We start from the raw sequence: 20,211 nt of genomic DNA, 5'->3' as shown, positions 1-20,211 counted from the left end.
TCTGGTTTTAACTGCTCTTTTTTTGGCTTGAGATAGGCCCAGGGTGAGGCTTTGGCAGGGCTGTGTTGAGACAACAGTTTGGAGGATTATATTTGGAGTTAGGCCACTATCTTGTCATTACAGTCAGTGAACTGCTTACTTCTTGGTTTTGGTTTTTAAGTATAGTTTAATTGTTAACTCTGTGTGTAGCTCTCAAACTAAGAAATAGAACTTGGCTTTGAAACCTTGGTGTGTGCTCCAGTCACATGCCTTCTGTCTCAGAAGTAATCACCCTTTGCATTTCTTTATAATTTTATAGTGTGACATCCTTAAATTTTATAGTTTTAAATTGAGAATTTTTTAGATACTTTTCTGTATCTCCCAGGCTGGTCTCCAATTCTTGAGCTCAAATGCTCTTTCAGTCTGCCTCTAAAGTGCTGGGATTACAATATGCCAGTACATAATAATTTTATAGTTGTTTTGCTTATTTTAAAACTTGGTGCCTTTTGTTCACAGTTTGCCCCTTGAAGTATTCTACCCTAAAACCTATGGAATTTGCAGAGGGTGCATTTACTGATAGCATTCTGGTCCAGTTTAGCACCTTCCTCTCTCTGTTTCTGCTCTGATTGGTAGCTGCATTCAGAGACTGAATCAGACTCACATTTGATCCGTTGACAAGACTGTAGGTGTTGTATTCTTGGAGTAGGAGACACATGGCCAGCTCCTGTTCCTTATCGATGATAGTAGAGAATGCTAATGCTTAGTGAGTACTTATTCTCTCTCCTTTTGTTTTCCTGAGACAGGGTTTCTCTGTGTAGCCATGGCTGTCCTGGAACTCACTCTGCAGACCAGGCTGGCCACAAACTCAGAAATCTGCCTGTCTCTGCCTCCCAAGAGTTGGGATTAAAGGCACACGCCACCACTGCCCGGCTGTGAGTACCTATTCTCACTGACTTGGCAAAATGGAGTTAGATAGTCTATAGTTATGTTAATTTTGTGATGCTTAATTTTATGAGAGTTTTCTTTTCCTCTATTATCTGTTACCTAACAGTATAGTTCAAATAGGCAGAATAACTGCTTAATTATTTCCTTTCACTTACTCAATTTTTAAGATAATGACTCCAGTCTACAATCATTTATATATTCAAAAAAAGTGTGCACCGTATTTGTAACATTAGCCCCAAAGCTAAACAAGTCAGTGTCTCTATATAGAAAACTGAATAAAATATTATATATATCATATGGGGATATACACACAAAATCAATAGAGTACTGTGATGGGTTACTTCAGTCATCACTTGATGAGTTCTAGAACCACCAGGAAGATGGGTCTCTGGGCGTTCCTCTTGAGGATTATTCTGATGAGGTTAATTGAGATTGGAAGACTTACCCACTGTGGGTGGCACCATTCCCTGAGCTGGGATCCTGAACTGTAAATGTAAATTAAGAAAGGGAGCTGCTGGGCATTAATCCCAGCACTTGGGAGGTAGAGGCAGGCGGATTTCTGAGTTCGAGGCCAGCCTGGTCTACACAGTGAGTTCCAGGACAGCCAGGGCTATAACCCTGTCTCGGACCCCCCCACCAAAAAGAAAAAAAAAAAAGAAAGAAAATAAAGAAAGGGAGCTGAGATAGACCCTTTATCCCATATGGTGCTTTTGTTTCAGGGTGTTTTGTTAAAGCAACTGGAAAAGAAACTAAGACAACTACTGAGCCCTAAGAAAAGAAAGGAAGATTTCACATATGCTAACATGTATGGATTTTGGGGTGTTATGCTAAGTGAAATAAGGTAGTCACCAAACACAGATACCTTTGTGAGTCCTATCAGATAGAAGAGTCACTAATTCATGCAAACTGGAAGTAAAATGGTTTTCAGACTGAGCATGGAGAAATAAGAAATTGTTATTTGGTGGGTATGGAGTTGTTTGAGTTTAGAAAGGGGATTTCTGGAGACAGATGGTGGTCCTCAATGCTGCAGACCTTGAATCCTAAAAATGACTAAAACAGTAAATATCAGGTTGATACGTTTTGTCACCAAATACAAAAACACACATTGAGTTTTACACAATTCTCCAGGCAGACATCTTAGTTGGATTTTCTGCTAAGAGCTACAAGGGTGAAGTCAAGACTGGGGTGGCCTTTATCTGGAGGCTGCAAGGAGAATCATTTTCTCCCTATTAGTTATACTTAGTTGCTTGTAGTTAAACATCTGAAGTCTCTTTGTTATTGTCACGTGTGACCCTTACTCTGCTTTTGGGGCTGTGCCTAACTGCCAGGTCTCCTACTTGTAGGAGCCAGCAATACACATTGACCTGTACTATTGTGAATCCCTCTGATTCCCATTTTGCTCACAGCTGCAGAAAATACTGTTTGAAAAAGGTTCCTGCAGTTAGGTTAGGTTAGGAAATCTTTTTGCTTTTATTAATCAAGGCACTGACATGCTCTCATCACATCCTGTTGCATCCATAGTCCCAGGAGAAGAGATTATTCAGGAGCAAGTGTCATTCTTAGACTCCTGCCTGCTGCCTATCAGGTCAGAGAAGGATCTACAGAAACCTGTATTTAAATCTCATTTTACCCTTTGATTGACTGAAAGAGGGAAACTGTAAGCTTGAGTTTAAGTTTGTTTTTTTTTTTTTAAGTGAGGATCATAATGTTTTTCTAGAAGAATTCTGTGAGCATTAGGTACTTGGCACATCATGAAAGGATAATGAAGAATGTATTTATGATAAGGCTGGGATGCAGTTCACTTGGTAGTGCTTCCTAGCATGCCCAATGGTCCTCAGAGCTCGATCCTCAGAGCTGCATAAACCAGACGTGACTGGTGCATGCCTCTAATCCCAGTACTGGGGAGGCCAAGGCAGGAGGAACACAAGTTCAAGGTTATCTCCTGTGTCTTTAAGGCCTGTTTTAGGCTTTGTATTGCTTGGATGAAACACCATGACCAAAAAGCATGTTGGGAAGGAAAGGGCCTATTTGGCTTACACTTCCACATTGCTGTTCATCCTTGAGGAAAGTCAGGACAGGAACTGCAGCAGGGCAGGGGCCTGGAGGCAGGAGCTGATGCACAGGGCGTAGAAGTATGCTTCTTACTGGCTTGCTCCCCATGGCTTGCTCAGCCTGGTTTCTTAAAGAACCCAGGACCACCAACCATGGAGTGGCACCACCTACAATTGTCTGGGCCCTCTCCCATCAGTCACTAATTAAGAAAATGCTCTACAGCCAGATCTGTGGAAGCATTTTCTCCAAGGTTTCCTCTTCTCAGATAACTATAATTTGTGCTAAATTGACAGATCTAGTCAGCACAAGATCCTGCCCCAAAAAGAAGGGGGGAAAATAAATTGTCCTTTGGGCTTCCTGTGTGAGAAACATCTGGGAAGTTATCAGTTTCCAGGAGCCCCCCTTCTACACACCTCAGTTTAGAGTAAGATCCTAGGATCTTTAGGTCTGAACAGATCTTCTGGTTGATTATGTTATGCAGACAAGTTGGGATCACTGCAGAAAGACTCCATGGTTCTATACAGGATCTCCGGGAGCCCACATGTCACCACCTGAGACACTTAGCAGATCTAGTTTGGACACCTTGTAAGGTGTCAGGCTTAGCAATTTTTTTCTGGAGTTAGGGATGAGTTCAGTGCTTGGTAACGCTTAGAAAGCACCACTTCCAAGCCACATCTCCAGGCACTCAGGGACTAAGTTGACTTTTAGTAATTAATCAAGGTCACACATTCTTGGAGAATCTGTCAGCAAAATTATGTGCCACTAGATGGCGCGCGTGCCCTGAAGAAGTAGTGATGTCGCTTGGATCTGATCTTCTCCTTCACCCCCCACCCCCACCCCGAGGTTTTATTTTTAGATTTTGGCCTTTTGAGACAGGGTTTCTCTGTGTGACCCTGGCTGTCCTGAAACTCTCTCTCTCTGAACACCAGGATGGCCTCAAACTCACAGAGGGCTGCCTGCCTTTGCCTCCTAAGTGCTGGGATTAAGTGCGCACGCCACCACTGCCCAGCTCCATGTTTTATCTGAAAGCACAATATTAACATTTTTAGGAAATATCTGTAAAATAGATAAGTAGTAGCATTAAAGAGGGTGTGAGGTAGAGACCAAAGCACGCCGTCTGTGGAGTGAAGGTTAAGAATGAGTTCTACTGTTACCTAGCCCTGTGAAGTGAGACAGTGCTTTCCATTGTTTCTGAGCTCTTAAAAAGGAAAAAGAAAAAAAAAAGCTAAGCCAGACATGGTATCAAATTTGTTAATATATTTGAAAAGTAGTAGAGATTGAACCTATTGCTTTAGAGATCCTAGCCGAGCAATGCACTGAGGGGCATCCCCACACCTCTGAGGGGTAGTCCCAGCTCCCTTTAATTTTTTGAGACCAGGGCCTACTGATGCCCAAGCTGGCCTTGAACTTGTGTTTCTCTGCCTCAACCTCCCAAGTAACTGAGCTCTTAGGCCTGGGCTGCCAGGCCTGCCTATAATAAGCATTATTGGTACAGATCTTGGATTCTGACATTCTGAAGAGGCTTTGGGCTCACCAGAGTGAGATGGATTGTAAGTATTGTGGCCTTAATCATGAAGCAGTGTGCGAGTTCGTGCTTTCTTTCTTTTTTGTAAGTATATATGATCGGAATGCTCTCGTGTCCGCATCGCTCTCCGTGTTATCAATAAGGCAGGCTTGCTCAGGTGAACTCTGACATTTCTGTGCTAGCCACTTTGCTCCAGGGCTCCTTTGCCTCTGCCATCAGATGCTGGCTTTGTAGGCAGAAGAGCGTTCATGTGCGTTCAGGGGATCCAAACTCTGGTCTTGGCAGAAGCTTTCACAGCACTTTAACTCCTAGGCAGTCTCCTAAACCTCATGTTCCTCATAAAGTCAGCAGCAAGAGAGGTACCTGCATTTGCTGCTGCTTCAGTGTTATACCCTGCAGGTCCAGAATATCACATGAAGAAAAAGCAAAAGATAAAAGGTGTTTGCGTCTGCTTCTATAAACTACACCACGGGTCCTGGCATGTGGGCATACGACAACAGAGAACAAAGAAAAAAGACAGGATAGGCGATGGGACAGAGTGGGAGAATTAAAGTTTATCCTATTTGTACATAGCATGGCTATGTGCATACAATCCACAAGACCCTACAGAAGCTTTGGAGGGGTGCTCAGTGGGTAACAATGCTTGCTGCCCAGTCAGATGACCTGAACTCACTGGATTCAGGATTCACACAGTGGAAGTAGAGGACCAACTCCCACAAGTTGTCCTCTAACCTCCACATGTGTGCCATGACACATATGTACAGCCCTCTGCCAATAAATAAAGCAATGTAAAAACATTACATAAACTTTATTTGTATAACTAGCCTTGAACAAAAATTTTGGATGTTGAGATCAATGGTTAAGAGTACATACTGTTCTTTCTGAGGATTGGAGATCAATTTCAGCACCCATTTCAGGTGACCCACAACTGCCTCCAAGGGTATTTAATGGCATCTATGGGCACCTTTACATTTATAGGATACATGTACAGTTGCACATATAGACGTAAATATAAATACATGTAAATAAATAAATAAATCTCTGGAGGCAGAGCCAAGTGCATCTCTGAATCTGAGGCCAGTCTGGTCTACTAAGGGAGTTCCAGATCACTCATTTTGTGTGTGTGTGTGTGTGTAGTAAGAGCCTGTCCCAAAACAACAGCAAATTGGATATGAGAACAACGTGTAAAAACTAGTAACATTCCTTAAAAATTCCTATAGTCAATTAGGAAAAGCCTTAAAGGACTACATAATAATAGGTGGGCGTGTTTAAAGGACGTGTGTGTATGAGTGCACAGCCAAGCTCCACTGTTGCTTCTGTAGTCAAGGACAGTGTGTGCTTAGTGTGAAGTGGGAATACCTATGACGTGTTGTGCTTAACAGCAGCCATGCTCCCTTTGGGGGGGGCGCGTGAGCGATTTATGGTCTGGAGTGGTCATCATGCCTTTATTGCCTTTGGAATCAGTTTACCAACTGTCTTAGTCAGGGTTTCTATTCCTGCACAAACATCATGACCAAGAAACAAGTTGGGGAGGAAAGGGTTTATTGAGCTTACACTTCCACGTTGAAGTTCATCACTAAAGGAAGTCAGGACTGGAACTCAAGCAGGGTTGGAAGCAGGAGCTGATGCAGAGGCCATGGAGGGATGTTTCTTACTGGCTTGCTTCCCCTGGCTTGCTCAGCCTGCTTTCTTATAGAACACAAGAGCACCAGCCCAAAGGTGGTACCACCCACAAGGGGCCCTCCCCCCTTGATCACTAATTGAGAAAATGCCTCACAGCTGGATCTCGTGGAGGCACTTCCCCAACTGAAGCTCCTTTCTCTGTGATAACTCCAGCCTGTGTCAAGTTGACACACAAAACCAGCCAGTACACCAACCTACTTTTCTCTTGTTTTGCAAACAAAACAAAGCACAAAACAACAACATGCATCTTATTTTGCTTTGATTTTTCCCCCCAAATCATTAAAGCCAAACTGATTCTATCTTAGGTTTTTGCATCATTATTCATGTTTAAAGTATTTCTGTATGTATAGAAAAAGGAGAAAAAGAAAACCAAGAAATCCATCCACTTGGAGAAGACTCTGAAGCTGTAGCTACTGTCTGCAGCATGAAGATGTGTGTACTATTGGAACATGAGAAACTGACCATTCAAAAGCCTCAGAGAAGGCCAGCAATGGTAGTACACGCCTTTAATCCCAGCACTCAGGAGGCAGAGGCAGGTGGACCTTTGAGTTTCAGTTTCTATAGGTCCAGCTGATCTATAGAGGAAGTTCTAGAAAAGATAGGGCTACACAGATAAACTGTCTTGAAAAACAAAAGAAAACAAAACCCAAGACACAACAAAAAATAAAACCTCAGAGAAAAAGAGCCTATGGATGATAAATATATATTATGTTGGTGTCATGAGCCTTAAAAACATCACAATAAAAAGGTTGATGGATTAGCTCAACAGTTTTCTTGATAATATTTCCTATGTGCGTTGCCAAGAGAAGTTTTACTCCAGAATGCTCCGTACCCCAACCCCCAACCCCCACCCAAAAAGCAGAGCAAACCCAGTAGGGGAGAGGAAGGGTAGCAGACAGAGGGAACAACTGGGGATTTGTGGTTGTGGGAAGTAACTTGCAACAACAGTAGACCTCAGACAGTTCAAGTACAGAAGTCACTGAGGGAAGTCAGCACCCTGGGGCCAGGCTGTGGTGGAGTGTGGCCATCTCTGAAACCTGGCCAGTCATGACAGTGAACGTGGAAGGTCTTCATTATTGTACCAGGACAACAGGAATTATACAGGATTGTTCTGGGCAAGTCAGGTCATAAAGTCAACTTAAGTGAGATGAAGAGTTGGTAGTTTGGCTGCTTCCATTCAAGGAACAGAAGAAAAGATGGATTACAGGCAAGAGATTTGGATGACCAGAACATCTTGCCTAGAAGGGAATTAGAGAAAGTCTAATTCCTGGAGTGGAGCAGACTTGAAGAGAGTCCTTGTTGCTGAGGAGACTTGCATATGTGCACCAGCAGCTGGGCCTGGTGAAGCGGAGAGAAAAGGTGATGGGGACTGTCAATCAGCGTGTCAATTGTAGGGAAGCTAGCCATCAGTGTGAACATACTCGCTCATGCATGGAACTTGCTAAGTCCACTTAACACTTTTAAAGGGTCAAGAACACCACTCCTGATTCAGATTTTCTCAGCCAGTTACATAGACCTCAGAAGATAGGTTCCATGTTCTCACCTACCCTCCTGTGCATGGCCAGCTATGACTGTGGTGTAGGTGTGATTTAGAACATAAAAAGGCCAAGAAAGGAGGACCTGTTTTCCCTAATACTGAAATGTAAAGGCTTCTAGAGCCTTCTAGAAGACAGTGCAGGAAAATATTTCCTTGGCCTTAGGACTGAGAAACACTTCTTAAAGAACACACAGAAAGCACAACTATAAAGTATAAACTGAATACATTGTAGGGAAGGAATTAAAAGTTAGGAACTGTTCCTCAGAAGACAGAAGATGCGAAGGGCAGGGGACAGATACTGTAAACAGTAGAAACCTGTGAATAGAAAAAGATGGTCTGGGTTTTTGCTTATTGACAACACCGAACTGTCATCGTACAGAGGATATTCAAATAGCAAAAAACATGAAAAGATATCCCATCAGGGTTTGGGAACTGAAGCCACTGTCGGCTTTCAGTGGTCACGACTGCGTGGTTTCAGCAGCAGTGCCCGTGAAGTGGGAGTGCAGCCAGCAAAGCTGCTCTTGGGACCCTTGGCAGTCACAGACCCGAGTGTGCACACCTCTGATTTAGGAGGTCCACCCCAAGGTTTGAGTCTACCCCAAGGTTTGAGTCTACTAAGCATAAGAAAAGAGTGGCATTGTCCAAACCAGCATTGTCCTGGTGTCAAACTGGAGCAGTAGAAATGTCTACAGTGAAGTGATGTTGTGAATAACCAGGTGGAAGCATAAGTATAAAAACAAAAACCCTCAGCAAACTGCTACTTGCATCGTAGGTGAGTTTACAAGCATTTTGTGTGAAAGCAGATTAAGATTCTTGAGCCCATTTGTATAAATGTCAAGACAGAAGGACTTACTAATGTTGAAGAACAGTGTTTATCTTACTGTGTGGAACCTGCTTGCATCATCTGTCATCCATGCTGTCTGGCTGCGACATCTGCCACCCCAGGGAAGCTCTGGTTGATCGGCCAGGCTGCTCCTTTCCTCCTTTACTGCATCGTCTTGTCTGGCGGAGGAGGACTCACCTTTGAGTTATGTATGAGTAACTGCCCTCCCTGCTACAATACAGCTTCTAAATAAATTCCTTTAGGATAGAGGTGGGTAAAAGATTAGGAAGAGTTACACAGGGGAGTTGCTCTTCACTGACCTTGTACACAGGATTGTGCATATTACATTTCAAAGTACTGTTTTTCCCAGTGAGTATGTGTAAAGTGCTCAGCACAGGGCCCCACTCACTGCAGATGTTCAGTTGGCTGCAGTGCTGGGTTTCTTCTCAGTGGCCAGACAGCATTGTCCTCTAGCTTATGGTGCCACCATGCTTCTAACTTCCAGAACAGTGACTAAAGTGGTCTGTATTTGTGCCGTCCATTTGTATACCTGCTAGCTTTCCCGGCCTATTGAGCCTACGAATCACCACTGTGCTTTTTTTCTGGCACTGGAGACGGGACCCAGGGCCTTATTGGTGCTAAGCATTGCTTTGCCAAAGAACTATACTTTTGGCTCCAGTTATTTCTAAATTTTGCTTGATTTTAATTATAATTAAAAATTTTTTAAAGATTTATTTACTTCATGTATGTAAGTACACTGTCACTGTCCTCAGACACACCAGAAGAGGGCATCAGATCCCATTACAGATGGTCATGAGCCACCATGTGGTTGCTGGGAATTGAACTCAGGACCTCTGGAAGAGCAGTCAGTGCTCTTAACTGTTGAGCCATCTCTCCAGCCCCCATAATTAAATTTAAGTGGTCACATAGAACAGAACAGCTACAATATCAAACAATGTACAGCTAGGGTATTTTCATGGGAAATTAAGATTTTTTTTTTTTTTTAACAGAAATGGAGAGGTTGGCGTGCAGGTCAGATGTATGTCCTTGTGTATGTTGAAGGACTCCCATAGTGGGAAATCCTGCCTGCAGCCTTCAAGGAAGTGCAGTGGACCCCAAAGGAATGCTTTCTTCCATATTAGACTAGCAAAGGTTCTTTGGGAGACCTCTGTGAAGTACAGCTGAGGCACAAAGGCCACTAAGGAGTAGCAGATGACAGCTGCACGGAAGAATACTGCAGAGTGGCCCTGCGGTGCAGTGAGAGGGAGGAGGCACGGATGCGGGGATGGAAAGTTCTTACAGAGCTGCTCTCAGGGACAGGAGGGGAGCTAAAGGGAGGTGAGTCTGGGGTGGGTTTTGTTTAGAAAATGATGGAGACGTGGGCTGGAAAAATGATTTGAAAACATAAGACTGCTTGCTGTTTTGGTTTGGTTTGGTATGGTATGGTATGGTATGGTATGTGGAAGAAGTGTTGAGACTGAGTATATATAGGGTCTCTCTGAAGGGGAGGGGTAAGTACACAAAGGGTCGGTCTCTCTCTCTCTCTCTCTCTCTCTCTCTCTCTCTCTCTCTCTTTGGATTTTGTTTTTTTTGAGACAGGGTTTCTCTGTATAGCCCTGGCTGTCCTGGAACTCACTCTGTAGACCAGGCTGGCCTTGAACTCAGAAATCCACCTGCCTCTGCCTCCAAGAGTGCTGGGATTACAGGTGTGCGCCACCATGCCCAGCTTATAGGGTCCCTCTGTAGGGAGTGTGTGGCAGGAGCGTGACAGGAGGAGGTTAGCAGAACCAAGTTTGAGCAGTCTTGAATGGCATTAAGAAGTAATGTTGAGCCGGGCGGTGGTGGCCTACAGAGTGAGTTCCGGGACAGCCAGAGCTATACAGAGAAATCCTGTCTCGGGGGAAAAAAAAAGAAGTAATGTTGACTTTATTAGTTATGGAAAACCAAGGAAGGTTTTTTAAAGTCTGTCTCTTAGAGTCTGCACTTTGGAAATACTTCTCTGGCAATAATAAAGACTGGTTTAGAAGGTAACCAGACTGAAGACAGATTGCATTAGTGAGCAAGAAGTTGGTGGAGGCTTCCATTATGCCAGTAGCTGTGGAGATGGTGAACTTAAGATACCAGCTCTGGGCAGGAAACAGCTCGGTGGAAGTTTGCCTAGCAGGTCTGAGGCTCTGGCTTCAATCCTCAGCACCAAAAGAGAGAAAAGCAAAGATGACAGCTCCAAATGAGCATGTTTGGAGCACAGTGAGGGGATGAGGGTACAGCTGGGTAGCCCTTGTGATACCTGTCTTGGGTGATTAGATGATAGGCAAACTTGGATTAAGAAACACAAAAGAGATGGCTCAGCAGTTCCGAGCACTGACTGCTCTTCCAGAGGACCCAGGTTCAATTCCCAGTACCCATAGGGCAGGTCATAACTGTCTGTAATTCCAGTTATTAAGGATAACCCTAAAGAAACCAAGAACCACTTAGAAGTAGGTCGATATAGTAGAGTGTGGCTGAGTTATAACTTCCATACTGGGCCTGGGGATGCAGTGCAGTAGAGTGCTTGTCTAGCGTGTATGAAGCCCCGGACTGCATCCTCAGTAGCACATGAAACTGGGAGTGACGATGCTTATTATTAATCTCATCACTCAAGAGGTGGAGGCATGAAGATCAGGAGGTCAACGTCATCCTTGGCTACCCAGAATTAGGTCAACCTGAGCTATATGAGAACCTGTATTAAAAGAAAAGAAAATTCACATACTGTACAGTCTATTGGTTTAACTATGTGGTTAAGTTTTGGTATATTCATAGGATAGTGCAACCAGTACAATAGTATGGTCAATTTTAGAATGTTTTCATCACTGAGAAGAAATAAATGCCAGCCAGGTATAGTGGTATGAACCTGGGATTCCAGTGGAAGACTGAGACACAAGAATTACTTGAGCCCAGGAGTTTGAGGCCTTGTGGGAAGACAGTAACATCTTGTCTCCAAAACAGCCGCCCTGCCCCTACTTACTAGCATTTAGTCCCTATTCACCCTGCCTCAAGGGACTGCTAGACTTCTTTCCATCCGTGTTTGTCCGTGTGGTTATTTCCTTAGTGACAAGCTTCTTTGATACTGTTTCCAAGGTTCCTCCAGGCAGAGCACTCTTGGTAGGATGCTGTCCTTCTCTTTATCCGCTCTTCTGGAGCAGAAGGGCCTTAAGGACCACAGTTACGTGTCTCAGAGCTACATCTAACAACATACTTGTCCTTGGTGTTGAGTATTTGGACCCAGGGAATGTTTGATTTTTCAGAATTTCATGAGGTTAGCCAAGCTAAAACCACAAAGTGAAGTTAACCAGAATGACTGCTCTGGTGGTGGTGGTGGTGGTGGTGGTGGTGGTGGTGGTGGTGGTGGTGGTGGTGTGTGGTGTGTATGGGGGGAAGGTGTTTGTCTGTGCTCACCATGCTGGACTGGGAGGTGCCATGCCAGTCCTGGTCCAGCTGTGAGCTTCCTGTTAGGACTAGACTAAGTCTGTAGACATTTCCTAATTTAAGAATGGGGACAGCCGGGTGGTGGTGGCGCACGCCTGTAATCCCAGCACTCTGAGAGGCAGAGGCAGGTGGATTTCTGAGTTGGAGGCCAGACTGGTCTACAGAATGAGTTCCAGGACAGCCAGGGCTATACAGAGAAACCCTGTCTCGACAAAATGAAATCCAAAAAAACAAACAAAAACAAAACAAAACAAAACAAACAAAAAGAATGGGGACAAAATTCCTTATCCATTCTGAAGCTGAAGAAAAAGTAAGTCAGGTGTATGGAACTTAGATTGAGGTGAGGTTTATCTGTATGGTCTCTGGGAAGAAATAAATCTTTGGCTATATTAATATTTTTAGAATAAGAGTAGTTACCCTACACACCACTTATTCTTGTGATAAGGTTTTTGTTTTGATTTTTTTCTCCAGTCTTTTGACTTTTACTTTCAAGGTATTTTAATAACGGACTGTGTGAGAGTAATGAGTTCCTGTGGTGTGGCATGTTCTCTAGCGTCTCTGGAATATGCAAGATACTGATTCCTTGAGAACACTGCCTAGTAGGCTTTGATTTTGTGTAGCTTCCCCCAACACACACACACACACACACAGACACACACACACACACACACACAGACACACACAGACACACACACACACACACATAATAATTCCTGTGTTTGAATATAAAAATAAGTCAAGTTTCCAAAACAGCCAACCAGCATAGCCCCCTGCCCTCTGGCTGCAGTCTGAGAGTCGTGTTTTCTGTTAGAAACCATGTACTACATAAACCTGAGTGCTGTGTGTCAAAATAAGAGAAAACTGTCCAGGGTTCCCAAAAATCTCACAGCAGCTTAGTGGGAGGAGGCAGACAGAGGCGCAGACAGTAGGACGTTGTGAAAGCTGCGGCGCCCACGGCAGCACGAGCGGCTAGGGGAGCATCTGGTTATTGGACAGTGTTTTGGAGTAAACGTCAGCTGGTGTTTCTGCACTAACAAGCGTGGTACCGAGGCAGCCCGGTGCAGAGCACCTGCCGCTTCTGCTCTGCACTGCACAACAGCCTGGGGCAGTGCAGGCTTGTGTCTGACTCCCCTTTTAGAGAGCAATTTAAAGCTCAGAAGGGCTCCGCGGCTGGCTGTTAACAGATTATAGATTGGGCTTGTTTGCTCCCTCCCACTGCATCCATGTCCCTTATGCAAGACATGGAAAGTCTCGGAGCCGGGTACTGCTAGGGTGCCCTGCCAGCCTTTCTCCTGTAGTTCCTCTTTGAGCAAAACAAGGGTCTCGGATTTCTCTGCTCTGTCTAGCCTGCTTCCAGCCTCCTCAGCGCATCGGGTGTCCCAGGGCTGTAGCAGTAGTGAATATTGCTGATGTCATTGTCTGCCTTACTGGGATTTTGCTCTTTGTCTCGCAGGGAGCTGTGATTGGTATAGACGACGAGGACGACAGCACCTTCACAATCACTGTTGATCAGAAAACCTTCCACTTCCAGGGTGAGCGGAAAAGAGAGGTTCTCTCCTCAGCCCCACCTGCTTCCCTTCTCTCGTGGGTTGCTTGCTGAATGACTTGAATGGTTTTGCAACTGATCCTGCATGAACGAGTGCACAGGAACCTTCTGGATGAAGTGGTACTGCAGGGTAGGCAGGGATTTGTATCTGCAGTGGATGCACATTAATTTGAAGCGACTGTGGATCTGGCTGCGATTGGAGATTAAAAATTTAAAGGATAAAAATCAGTGAAAAGCGAGAGTTATGGGCTGCTGCTGCTGCTGGCTTGTGCTTACAGAAGGTTGCTGATGTTCTTTATTGAGGAGTGTGGTTCTGCTTCTGCATGAAGAGTCGTAAGGACTGCTTGTGGAGGCTGCACTGTTTGTCCGTGTGAACCTCAAAATGTAAATTCAACTGAAGTGAGAGGCAACCTTTGCCTGAAAGGTTTTGCTCTGCTTCAAGAACTCCAAGTTTGTGTTCGTTCCATCTGCATTTGTGTGTCTTGTCTGCCAGCCGTCATTGCTCTGCTCTTATCCTTTCTGTAGTTAATGCCATCTTCCACGGCCATGTTCCGGCCTTGCATGCTTTGGCTCACCGGTAGAAGGGGTAAGGTACTGTGTGGTCACTCATTTCATCTTGCTCTGAAAGCTCTAAACCAGCAAGTAAAAGCTGATTTTAGTGGTCTGGTCCTAAGGACCTGTCGTCTGTTAGGAGTGCCTGTTAGTTTTGGTACTGGTGTTCTGTTGTGTTTTCTGAATATTGTCTGTTTTAGGTTTAAAGCAATCTTGGAGACTTAGAAATAAGACTGTTTGGAGCTGTTAGTACTTTCTCTGAACCTGTATGTGTGATCACTGTTATGGTTGCCAGATAGATCAAGGTGAATGAATACCAAGTATAGTTACAGCTTAAAAATGTTTTAGTTCTGAGGTCTGCTGGTGGCCATCTGTGCTATGTGAAGGTGCTTAGGTCACTGTCATCCTACACTGGGACAGTACATCACAGTTGGTTTTCTTCATTGTCATATTTAAGAGATCATCACATAGAAATGAAAGATGTTGCCTGTGAACTAAAGACAGGCCAGTGTACTCAGCAGTGACATTTTTAATGTGTCATCATGCTTATCCTTAACATATTAACTGTGTTCGAGAATATTATTTGTTTAGAATTTCTTAAATGATGGTGCTTCCCTGGCAATTTCCATCCATTTAACTTCATAAAACATTTTAGTCATATTATGAAACAGCTCTGATTTTTCCAGTTAGATATGCAGTGCTGCTCATAAACCAAAGCAGGTATCTGGGGCTCTTTACGCGAATGCTTTAATTGAATGCTTGCATGCAGTTCGAGTTGGAGCTGCTGGATGCAGGGCTGCAGCACAGGGCTGCAGGTGCTGGGGAGGCCCCTTTGGGCTCCAGAAGCTCTGTCTGCGGGTGGAAGGCCAGCCGTGGGTCTCTGAGCAAAGGCACCTTACCTTAAATCATTTATGTCAAACTCATCAAGACATTATTTAAATAATAAAAATAAATAGAATTTTCAAAATGAAAAATTTAAGTTTCTAGAATGTTAGATTGTTTTCTACTGTAGCATTTGTGGGGTATTATGCAGCACGAACTTATATGAAGAACTTAAACTGCCTATTTATTTAGGTGATTAGAAAAATTACTTCAGACTTAGGTATACTTGCTTAGAAGATCTACACATTTAATACAAAACATATTCAGTGTTTGATAGAGCTTACATTTTATAGTGTTTTTTTTTTAAAAATCTTCAGTTGCTGACAAGAACTGCAAGCAAACTTAGGTTCATACATATTATAACATGTTTGAGTGTTATCTTTTTCCTGTGCTGAGTTAGAACCCTGTGACTTTCAGGCCTGCCTGGGCTACAGAGTGAGACCGTATTGCCAAAACATAAAAATAAAAAAAAATAAAAATGAGTTTTATTGTTATGAAAGCCCATTAGGAAATTCTGATCAGATAGCGACATGATGAGATTGCTATTTTACTGTTTTGAGAATAAGGTGTGGAGGGACACAGACCTAGGAAACCATTTAGGAGCTTGTGGTAGACAAGAAATGAGAGAGAGCTAGTGTCCGTACTGCACCAGGTGGGAGTGGAGGGGGCAAGCAGGGGTAGACTAATCAGCTTTAGTAGAGTATAATTAACATGCAATAAAATGCAGGCCTGAGGGGCTGATGAGACTATGGCTCAGTGGGTGGAGCTCTCCTAAAGGCGTCCTCTGCTCTCCTCACATGTGCTGTGGCATCCATCATATGTACATGTGTGTTTCACATGCTCTGAAACACATGGTCATGATAATAATAGTAATAGTAGTAGTAGTAGAAGTGAAAATTTTCTTTTTATTGTTGTTTTGTTTTGTTGTTGTTGTTGTTGTTGTTGTTTGAGACAGGGTTTTTCTGTGTAGTCCTGGCTGTCCTAGAACTCTGTACATCAGGCTGGCCTCGAACTCAGAAATCCGCCTGCCTCTGCCTCCCAAGTGCTGGGATTACAGGCGTGCGCCACCACGCCCAGCTAGTGAAAAATGTTCAAGACTTTCAGATTAAAATATTTAAAAATATATGTCTCATATAACTCAGTTTTTGTCACCCTATTTATATATATCTGCCACCACAATCAACATATGGAGCATTTTTGCCACTCCAAAAGATTGTTTCCTTTTCAGATGCCCCCTTCTAAGCCCTGGGCCAGGCAGTCACTGATCTGCTTTCTGTCAGCCGAGGTGAGCATGCCCGCTAGGGAGCGTCACACAAATGGGGTCATACCATGTCCTTGTCTTCATTGCAGCTCAGAACCGTGCTTTATAGTCCATCTATATCTCCATATCATTGCATAGCTTAGTTACTTTTCTACTGTTAAGTCATATTCTGTTCAACGATGTTGTCTTTATTTTGAACATTGAGTTGTAGCACATGACAGAAAGGCAAGTTCAGGTTGACATGAGAGTTTTGATTGGGGTAAAAAAAAACATGGAGTTGCCATTAACTGAAGTGGATGGTTCCAAGAAGATCAGTTGGGAGGAAAGGAGAACTTCCTGGAGATGTTGAATTTGTAGTTTCTATATGGCATTCAGGGAAAATTTCAAGTTAGAAAAATAAATAGGGGGACTCATTGGCATAGACAGTGTTTATGGCCTTGAGAATTTGGTAATAACAGTAGAAAGAAAGCCTTCCAAACACTGAGCTGTAGGTCCTTGAACATGTACTTTAGAGACTTCAAGATGAGGCAGAATCAGCAAAAGAGACTGGTGACCAAAGGAGACGAAAAGCTAATGGAGCCTGGAGACAGTGCTTCTAGGAGGGAGAAGGACCTGCAGCTTGCCAGATGTTGCCGACAGCCCAGGGAAGAAAGCACTAAGAGAAGATGCCGTAATGGAGTTACTCATGAGGACAGCTTGCAGACCTTGAGAAGAGTAGCTATAAATCAGGACAGAGTGCTTCAAAGTCTCCTGAACAGATAGATAGCAGGAGCAGAAGAGGAGATTGCAGGCCTCCGGAGTTCGGGGAGATGTTAATTATGTGTAAGGACAAAAGGAACAGGAATAGTGTATTCTATATTGACAACAGTGATTCCATAGAGAGGAAGAGCTGACAATGCTAGAAGGGGTGGTGAGGGATAGGGATGTGGGGTGTGTGTGTGTGTGTGTGTGTGTGTGTGTGTGTGTGTATGTGTGTGTGTGTGTGTGTGTGTGTGTGTGTATGTGTGTGTGTGTGTTGGGGGTTAGTTGGATCAGTGCTCTGGAGAAGGCAAGAGCCAATGTGACCTGAACCAATGGGATCTACAACATAGCTGCAGGCATTGCTTTTGGCTAGGAAGATGGACAGTTTACCTGTGGTGAAATAGCTGTGGCTGGTGATGGACCCTGAACAGACCAAAGTAATGTCAATAGGGAAAGCAAAGAGGAACAGATTAGACATGTGTAGTGAGTAAATCAAGGGGAATTGGTGACTGGTTGGAGGAAATAGTATTTTTGGCTTGGTTTACAATTGAATGTTGTCATATCTAAACAGCCCAGAACAGGAGTCTTGAGGAATTTACTTTGGAGACACAGAGATGATGGGAACTGAATCTGAGCGTAAGTACAAGTGAAGAGAGAGCACAGTGCTGGTTCAGTCAAACTAGAAGCCTAAAGTCTGAATGGCAAAGACTGTGGTTTCAGGTCTGCATGTCTGATGATCAGAGTTCAACTCCTGGAACCTACATGATGGAAGGAGAGAACAGGCTCCCCAAAATTGCCTTCTGACTTCTGCACCTGTGCTGTGGCACACAAATGCACACACACACACACACACACACACACACACACACACAGAGAGAGAGAGAGAGAGAGAGAGAGAGAGAGAGAGAGAGAGAGACATCATATACATTCAACATGAAATAAAATGTAAGGATAATAATAAAGACTAGTAGTGTGGAAAGGGGAGCTGCACTTGGCCCAGTTGGTTAAGGCTTTCGGGAAGGCTTGCTGGACATTGCCATTTTTTTTCCACTTCTTTCCAAGAGAAGTCAGATTTAGTTTTTCTTACTCAGTGGGTATGCAAAATCTCCATGTTTTAAAACATTTAAGATTTATTTATTTATTTATTTATTATATGCAATTAAGTAAACTGTAGCTGTCTTCAGACACTTGAGAAGAGGGCATCAGATCTTATTACAGATGGTTGTGAGCCACCATGTGGTTGCTGGGACTCGAACTCAGGACCTCCGGAAGAGCAGTCATTGCTCTTAACAGCTGAGCCATCTCTCCAGCCCTTAAAACATTTTTTTTAAGTGTTGGCCAAACAGTGTACCTTTGTGAGCTAAATAAAGCCTTTGGATTTTCAGTCTTTGGATAAAACCATGGCAGTAGTATCTATAGTCTATCTAGGGGAACTCAACAAGCAAAGAACTGATGGTCAAACCATGGATCATATTAGAATGGAATGCCAGCGGGCTGGGAGGAGCAATCCCAGCAGTTAGAGATGCTCTTGGATCTGTGTCTACGTGTGTGCATGCATGTGTGTGTGCATGCTCCTGTGTGGACGTCAGAGGTCTATGTCAGGTGCCTTCCTCTGTCTATCCGTCTCTACATTACTTTTCTGAGGCAGCGCCCCCCACCCTGAACTTGGTGCTGTCACACTGGCTAGCCTGGTGGCCAGGTTAGCAAGCCCAGGGGAACTGCCTATCTCAACTTCAGTAGTGCTGGGGTTGGATCTGAACTCAGGCCCTCATGTCTGTGCAGCAAGCACTTACCCTATTGAGACATCTTCCCAGCCCAGAAACTAATCATCTGAAGTTACTGTTTTTATAGATCAAAAGTAGTCTCATATCAAGCTCAAACTAATAGAAGATGAGATAGTCTATAGCTCACCTTAATGATTAGGACAAGTCCAGTTGTTTGAATTTATGGTGCAATAAGCTAGGGGTTTTTTTGTTTGTTTGTTTTGTTTTGTTTTTGTTTTTTGGTCTTTATTTTGAGACAAGGGTGGCTTCGCAATGGGGCTTAGAGTGACCTTGAATGACTTACCTTTCTGCCTGGTCTTTCCAGGTACTTTGCAGGGTGAGCTACTATGCCTGTCTTATAAAAGTGTATCTTGATGATTTAATATATGTAATGACTTATGACATTTTGGATATTGGAATGCTAATAATAGCAATCATTTGTTGAACGTTTATTTTATAAGAGGCATTATTTGGAATTCTACCTGTATTAAATCTTGCAACTCAAAACTTTACAGAGTAGTTGCTAGTGCTATTTTCATCTTATAGTTAAGGAAACAAGGAGCTACACACCACTAACATAAAGCAGAATTGAAAACTGAACACAATACTCGGTACTTTTATCTTTTGAAACAGGTTTTCAAAAACTCTTGGCTGACCCAGAACTTGATCTGTGGCCAGAACTTGTGATCCTCCTGCCTCTACACCCTGAGTGCTGGAATTACAGGTGTGCATTACCTTGTCTGGTTTATGAGATGCTAAGGATCAAACCAAGAGCTTCATGCGTACTAGGCAAGCTCTCTTGTAGCCCCACCCCTAGCACTTGCTCTTGAGAGCTGTTACTATACACCTTGGTCACCTAGCTATAGTGCACTATCATCTTATCAAGAAGGAATTAATGTAAAATAGGAGGACCTTTAAATAACAATGCAGTTTAATGCAGTTACAAAATATGGTGCCCTCACTCAATGTTACTCTTGTTCCATTACTCAGAAGCAGTAGCAGTGTGGTGATGGGTCACACAGCTATCGGATTGCCCCTGAGTAACTGATAGGAACCAGACACTTTTCCACCCACTGTGAATGTTTCTTATGTAACTGCTAAACCCACAAGTGCAGATAGCTTAGCTTCTTGTTTTAGAGTTGGAGAAAGTGAGTTTTAGGAAGCCCAAGTGGTAGAGCCAGGATTTGTGCCCAGTTCCATCTAGGTCAGTGGTTCTGGAAGTGTATTTGCAGACAGAGCTTCAGCACCTTGGGGGAGTGTGATAGGAATGCCCTTATCACTCGGCACTCTGGAATGTGACCGCTCCAGTGACTATAATACACTTGAAAGCTTGAGATCCAGCGTCTGGATAAGCAGCTGTTCTTACGTGCAAGCTTACTCTTGCAACAGCCATAGAATCGTCCTCAATGTATAGATGAGTTTGGGGCAGTGTCAAGTGACTTGGTCTTGATCGTAGA

At 43.7% G+C, this 20,211-nt stretch overlaps 1 protein-coding gene across 4 annotated transcripts in view; it reads left to right on the top strand.

Moving 5' to 3' along the window:
* Osbpl9 (oxysterol binding protein like 9) overlaps positions 1-20,211 on the top strand; it is a 140,758-nt gene that overhangs the window by 31,903 nt on the left and 88,644 nt on the right. For all 4 annotated transcript variants that reach the window (XM_052176989.1, XM_052176988.1, XM_052176987.1 and 1 more), the window contains exon 3: positions 13,463-13,541. In XM_052176989.1, coding sequence (XP_052032949.1) covers positions 13,463-13,541 — 79 coding nt within the window. The remainder of the gene's footprint in view (positions 1-13,462; positions 13,542-20,211) is intronic.

Source organism: Apodemus sylvaticus, chromosome 3, assembly GCF_947179515.1.
Source record: "Apodemus sylvaticus chromosome 3, mApoSyl1.1, whole genome shotgun sequence".
In the NCBI taxonomy this organism is placed as follows: domain Eukaryota; kingdom Metazoa; phylum Chordata; class Mammalia; order Rodentia; family Muridae; genus Apodemus; species Apodemus sylvaticus.
The sequence above is the reverse complement of the archived record's forward strand: the minus strand, read 5'-3'. Positions and strand labels throughout refer to the sequence as shown.